The sequence below is a fragment of the Saprolegnia parasitica genome, assembly GCF_000151545.1.
Source record: "Saprolegnia parasitica CBS 223.65 unplaced genomic scaffold supercont2.68, whole genome shotgun sequence".
Taxonomy (NCBI): Eukaryota; Oomycota; class Saprolegniomycetes; order Saprolegniales; family Saprolegniaceae; genus Saprolegnia; species Saprolegnia parasitica.
This window is the reverse complement of record NW_012156462.1, coordinates 1-5892: the sequence shown is the minus strand read 5'-3', so window position 1 is coordinate 5892 and position 5892 is coordinate 1. Positions and strand designations below refer to the sequence as shown.

The window sequence follows — 5892 nt, the reverse complement described above, 5'->3', positions numbered from 1 at the left end:
GTGGTCGGCGGAACTTGGCCACGACGTTGCGGGACCATGTCACTGCCTCTCCCTAGTGTTGCTTGGGACGCTCCCATTTTTGGTGTCATTTTGCTGTCGTATCCGGAAAGGGCAAGTGTCAACGCTGGCCGACTAGAGACGAAGCACACGCCATTCCCGAGCCTAACAATGGTGTGGACCGGACCTTACTATACAATAAAATAGAAAATTTAAATACATCGCATTGGTCTATTTGTCTGTATTTTGGACCAATCAGAGCGGAGATGGTTGCACACGAATGCTCGCCGAGGCGGCGCGGGCATCGGAATCGAGTGAAAAGTAAAATCGACGACGCTTTGCCCAGAGATAGAACTCACATTGGGGAGCACGAAAAACTACGTGACGTGCTCGTCAGCGGCATACAGCAGGAAATACGGGTCGTCAAAGTTTTGTTTATGGCATACGCCACAAATAGCCATATTATGCCATATTTAAGGCCGACACTGCGCGACAGCATGTACGCGCCAAGTCCGTGAATAAGAGGACGCCTTGCTCGTTAAAAGCATAAGTATGTATGTATGTGACAGAAAGGGATGAGAATTTTGATTGTGACGCGGTTGCCGAAGTGAGATTTTGACAGTCCATCGTCCGCTTGGTTTATATTCGCATCAACAACAACGCGCTCGACCTGGTCTGTCGCCACATTCTATTCTGAAATATGGCTCCGACAGGCAAGAACGTAGCGGCTCCATCTACATAGTCACAAATGGAGTACACGGTTCGCATGCCAATGCTGCCCATTGACGACCGTCTTCCAGGCAAGATGCCGCCCGATGGTACGATCTGGTCGTCGATTGATGACGCGTGGATGTCGATGGCGATCTGGATGCTCATGGTGTTCCAAAGCACCAAGAACGAGTCGGTGGAGACCATGCGATCTCATTTGCACCGCGCAAAGCACTTGTACGAAAACGCTGTGCTCGACAGTCTCGAGTCGTGCCGCCTACTTGGCCCTCTACTCCAACACGCCGTACATTCTGATGACGACGTCAAGCAAGCCACGTCATCGAGCCTTCTTCTCTGTGCGCTCGACGAGGCTACCTCGTTGACCCGTCTCGACACAGTCCTAAAGCACTTGTTAGCGACTCTCCAGCTGGTACGACCGCTGGAGAAACAACTCTGCTATGCTGGTGCCAGATTGCTTGACGATCAGGAACGCGGCCGTCGACAGCTCTCGATGGCACAGCGTCGGACCACTGCGAAGAATGCCGTGGTAGCTTTGAGCGCGACGGCGGTCATCTCGCGTGTCGAGACGGCGCCCATGGCGGCGACGTGCGGAGTGCTTCTCAGCGCCAGTGTCGGTGCGTCGCACCTCTTGGCCCGATGGCGCCATGCGTCAGTGCGCGAGAAGCTGAACAAGCAGATTGAAAAAACGCGCGCGCTGCTCAAGACGCTACCCCGCCATATCACAGCGCTCGAGGCCGCGCTGGAAGGAGCCATTCACGCCGTGCAAACCGAGATGCGGTTGTTGAGTGACTTGCGCGTCAGCGCCCAGCTCACTAGGCACTGGTTGCTCATCTCGTCCTCCCTCCTGTTTGACATCCAAGCCATGACCCTCGAGCAGCAGTGCCGCCACGTACTCGCACGGTTTGCCAAGGGGGACGACTAAATTGACCGCTTGCATACTGCGTTTGCTTTCTGGTAGCAGTCGTCGACTATAGCTATATATTATCGATCTCAATGGTTATCTAAAAACAACGCGTTGGTCTTGCAACAGGAAGACAGGATGCAGCGAGATCAAAACTCCTCCGGCGCCGAATCCAAGTTGCCTCTGAGCCCAGGATGCAGACAAAAAAGGGTATTTTACGAGAATGCGTGCGCTAATCAAATGTGAGTGATGGTAGATTGCGATCTTGGCCGATGATCATGGGCCTATACTTGCCCTTCTCAATCAGGTATCGTCCGAATAATGAATCAACTCACTTTATCAAGGAAGCAGGCATACACTAAACTACTGTATCTACCACACGCTAGCATTGCACCCGGTGAGATGGATACGCCATCGTTGGATAGCTGTGCTATCCAATGCTGGACCGTTCATGCATGACCACGCTTCCAGGATATCCAATGTGCCAATACGCCTTTGATAAAGGCCCTTCTACTAATATATCCCATAGGTTCTTGTCAATTCCACGTAAAGTTTTGATCCAACGTTGTCACTCGACACACCACTGCGAGCGCCAGGAAGCACTCATTTTGTCATCGGACCTCTCAATTTGTCGCCCCAGGACCATCTTCTGGCAAAGCGCCGCACTATCCGGATACCAGTCAGAAAGGCCATCCGCCACCACGATGGCAGCGGCAGCGGTGCTCCGATCGTCGGATCTGCTTGCGACCATTGTCGGCTACCAAGAAGGCCTGCCGGAAGCGCTCGCCGAGGTCCAGTGGATCGCAGATGCCATCGATCTCACGCCCAGTGTCACCAGCTACCGCACGATACCGACAACGGGGCATCTCTCCACCCTCCCGATGCGGTTTGCAGCGCTGCCGTACCTCCAGCGGTACCCCGCCGCCACGACCAAGCTCTCCAACCATGTGCTCTTTGTGTCGCCGATCAAGGTCGATTCGGCCTTGGCGCTGCACCTCTCGGTCGTCGAAGGCAATATGGCGATCATCGAGCAGTGGCTTCGACACAAGCCAGCGCTCGTCACATCAGGCACGCTCGAGCTCGCGGCGGCGTCGTCCCAAAGCGCGATTCTGCGTCTGCTTCTTGCGCGGTATCCCGAGCTCGTGACGGCCAAGATGATGGACCTTGTGGCGATGTCGGGCGACCTCTCACTCTTGCGTTCACTGCACGAGGCCGGCGCGATCTGCACCACGGACGCGATGGACGGTGCGGCCATGAACGGGCACTTGGACGTCGTCGTCTTTCTACATGAAGCGAGATTCGAAGGCTGCACGATCATTGCGCCCACGGCCGCTGTCGCCAACGGCCACGCACCCATTTTTCGCTATCTCCTCGAACACTGCGTCGGACGGGTGACACCGTCGCTCTTCTACCGTGTGCCACACGTCGAGATCAAGACACACTGCGTTGTTGGCACGTCGCACCTTGAGGCAATCGTTCTCGCCTCGTCCAAGGTTTTCCTTTCCGAGTCAGCGCTACTGCCTGCGGTACGTTCGCTGGCCGCTCTCGAGACGTTGCACGCAATCGGGTACTGGCCTGCAATGACAACCAAGGTGCTCCACGCGGCCATCGCCAGTCGTGACCCGGCCATGATCCGCTTTGTCCTGGACCACACCGCGCTCGAAGCTGCGCCGCCCCAGGACACCATGTCTGCGACGACCGACGCGTGGTTCGTCTTCCCGGCTCTCGACGTGGCCGCAACGACGCACCCGGCACTGCACGACGACGGTGCCACCATGGCCGTCGCCGCCTTCTACGGTGATCTCGACACGATGCAGCGCCTGCACGGAAGCCATTTGGGCCATGTGACGGTCCAGGCGCTCGAGTACGCGGCCTTGAACGGTCATCTGCATGTCGTCCACTGGCTGTCTCGCTTCCGGAACGATGGCGTCACGAGCGATGCACTCGCGTTGGCGTGTGCGCACGGCCATCTCGATGTCACGCGGTATCTTTGCGAGGTGTGCCTCGTGCCAGTGTCACAGACGGCACTGGCCACGGCCGCCCACACGGGCCATCGCCGCCTGGTCCGGTACCTCCTCTTGGGCAATGACCAAGAGGATGATGCAGACGATGCTACGTACGACACGAACGAATGCATCTACGACCATCTGCTGGGCTGTTTCCGGAGCACTTACGTTCGAACGCGTCCGGTCGATGCCGCTGCGAGCCAAGGCCATCTGGCGATCCTGGAGCTGCTCGTTGACCATGGTGCTGACGTGACGACGACGACGATGGACGCGGCGGTCACGCATGGGCATGCCGATATTGTGCGCTACCTCGTCGCGGAGCACGGTCAAGGCTGCACGGTGCACCACCTCTGCACGGCGTTGCAAGCTCGCCGCGTGGATCTTGCATCGTATATGCTGTCGCACATGCAGATTGAAGCCGACGGCGACGACCTTCAGCGGCTTTTTGTGTGCACCGCGAGGGGCGGAAGTGTCGCGTTCCTCCGTCAGCTGCGCACCGTCGTTTCCGCCGTCGCTCGGCCGCGAACGCAGGAGCTCATGCTGGTGCACGCCGTGCTGCAAAGGCACATGCACATGCTGATGCACTTGTGCGAAGCCCACGGCTTCAAATGGACGCCAAACGTCCATGACGTTGCTACGCTGCTCGGTCGGAAGAAGGTGCTCAAGTACTTGGAGACGTTGGGGCAGGCCGCCGCCGAGTCGGTGGTCACCTTTGGGCCGGTCGTCGGCATCACCGGGTACGAAACAACAGTCATATAAGCAAGACCACATTGTCTCTGGCGCAGCAGACTGGCAGTGAGTTGGTTTGTTGGCATGAATGTATCAATGTATCAAAATATCCATGCTATCGGTGTGAACGGCGCCGTCTTGTGACACTTGCGCAGTAGCAAGCACCGATCCACGACGACGTCAAGCGTAGGGTGAAGCCTGCGGGCCACTGCATTGCTGTAGCCGTCCGCCCGTGCCGGTCTCTGGGTCTGGTACTAGTACGCGCGAGACGAACCGAGCACACAAGGCGACGCCAATCTTGAAGGTTTCTACCAGTCTATATCGTCGACTGCGGTGGTAGCATGTTTCGCGCTATCAGGTTTGCGACCCTTGTTCTCTCAGGGTCCAATGTCGGCATTCAGGTTACACTGCGACCTTGAGGTCGGAGTCTGGCACGCAGGGTCGGATCGCCATTTACTCGAGTTGTGGCCCGTGCTCTTCCCTTGACGTGCATATTCCCTGCGTATACGTAGGCATGGAGCTTGTTTCGAAGGCGTTTGTTCTGCATCTGCAACGCGATCTGCCTCGCACCCGTAGTTTATGTATATGGAATGCGTGTCTCGGGGCTTGGCCAGCTCGAGATGCTACGGTATCTAACACAGACAAATGGCTTGGAATGGGTGTTGCCCGTTGAGAGCGCACCGAGGGACGAAGGCACACGCTTTTGTTCGTGGCCGTGTGCAGCGAGAGCTTTTTTGTGTAGCCCGACATTCCGACGTCGTGTCGTTGACAACGGATAAGGACGCGGCGGTGACGTTCCGACGTGGGCACAGCGATCGATCGCGTGTGCTGTCTTTGCCACCCTCTACACACTCGCCGCCTCTCAAAGTACACTCGCCGCCTCTCAAAGTGCACTCGCCGCCTCTCAAAGTGCACAAGGCTGACTGTCCATCTCGGCCACCGTCTGCAACACAGCCAGACGACACGCGTCGTCGACCTGGTGGCAATAGGTGGGATCGCCTCCACACATGCAAGCGCTACCGAGTACAATCCATCCAGACTCTCTTTTAGTGTTGTGGGATTTAACGGTCGCGCGCCTTGGCAATGTCAAGGGCCTTCATTTCCGAGAGGTACGACGGGTTCACGCCGGCTTCTTCGAGCTCGGCGACCTCTTCGATGCGGATGCGCTCGAGCTTCGCGAGCTCGTCGGCGTATTCTTGTTTGAGCGCCTTGCCTTCAAGCTGCACACGGACAAACTTGTCTTTCACGAGCTTTTGCTTGTCTTCGATTTGCTTTTGGAGCGCAATGCGGTGGCTCGAGCGCTTGGTCGCGTCGGCGGCCTCCTTGTCTTGGAATTGCTTCTTCTGCCAGTCGACTTGAGTGATGATGTTTTCGTATTCTTGTTTTTGCTGGAGGGCTTCTTGGACCTTGGAGCGCTGGCGGTGCATGGCCTGGGCTTCGCGCGAAATCCGGAGCTCCTCCGCTTCCTTGCGGGCCTTGATCTCACGGGCTACGTCGGCGTCCCGCGCCGCCCGCTCGCGCGCCTCGCCG

General features: G+C 57.3%; 4 protein-coding genes across 4 annotated transcripts in view; 3 read left to right on the top strand and 1 right to left on the bottom strand.

Moving 5' to 3' along the window:
• Positions 1–515, top strand: part of SPRG_20977 (hypothetical protein) — a gene marked incomplete at both ends in the record, with an annotated part of 3262 nt that extends 2747 nt beyond the window's left edge. The window contains one exon of the mRNA XM_012350676.1: positions 476–515. Coding sequence (XP_012206066.1) covers positions 476–515 — 40 coding nt within the window. The remainder of the gene's footprint in view (positions 1–475) is intronic.
• Positions 516–745: 230 nt separating this feature from the next.
• Positions 746–1648, top strand: SPRG_11144 (hypothetical protein; the record flags this gene model as incomplete). The annotated part of the gene is made up of 2 exons (XM_012350622.1): positions 746–1135; positions 1193–1648. The coding sequence occupies 2 exons, from the start codon at positions 746–748 to the stop codon at positions 1646–1648; spliced, it is 846 nt and encodes a 281-aa protein (XP_012206012.1).
• A 683-nt stretch (positions 1649–2331) lies between these two features.
• On the top strand, positions 2332–4494 carry SPRG_11143 (hypothetical protein; the record flags this gene model as incomplete). The annotated part of the gene is made up of 1 exon (XM_012350621.1): positions 2332–4494. One exon carries the CDS (start codon positions 2332–2334, stop codon positions 4390–4392), a length of 2061 nt encoding a protein of 686 aa, XP_012206011.1. The 3' UTR covers positions 4393–4494.
• An 897-nt stretch (positions 4495–5391) lies between these two features.
• On the bottom strand, positions 5392–5891 carry SPRG_11142 (hypothetical protein). The gene has a single exon (XM_012350620.1). It carries the CDS (start codon positions 5787–5789, stop codon positions 5424–5426), a length of 366 nt encoding a protein of 121 aa, XP_012206010.1. The 5' UTR covers positions 5790–5891; the 3' UTR covers positions 5392–5423.
• Position 5892: the final 1 nt, after the last annotated feature.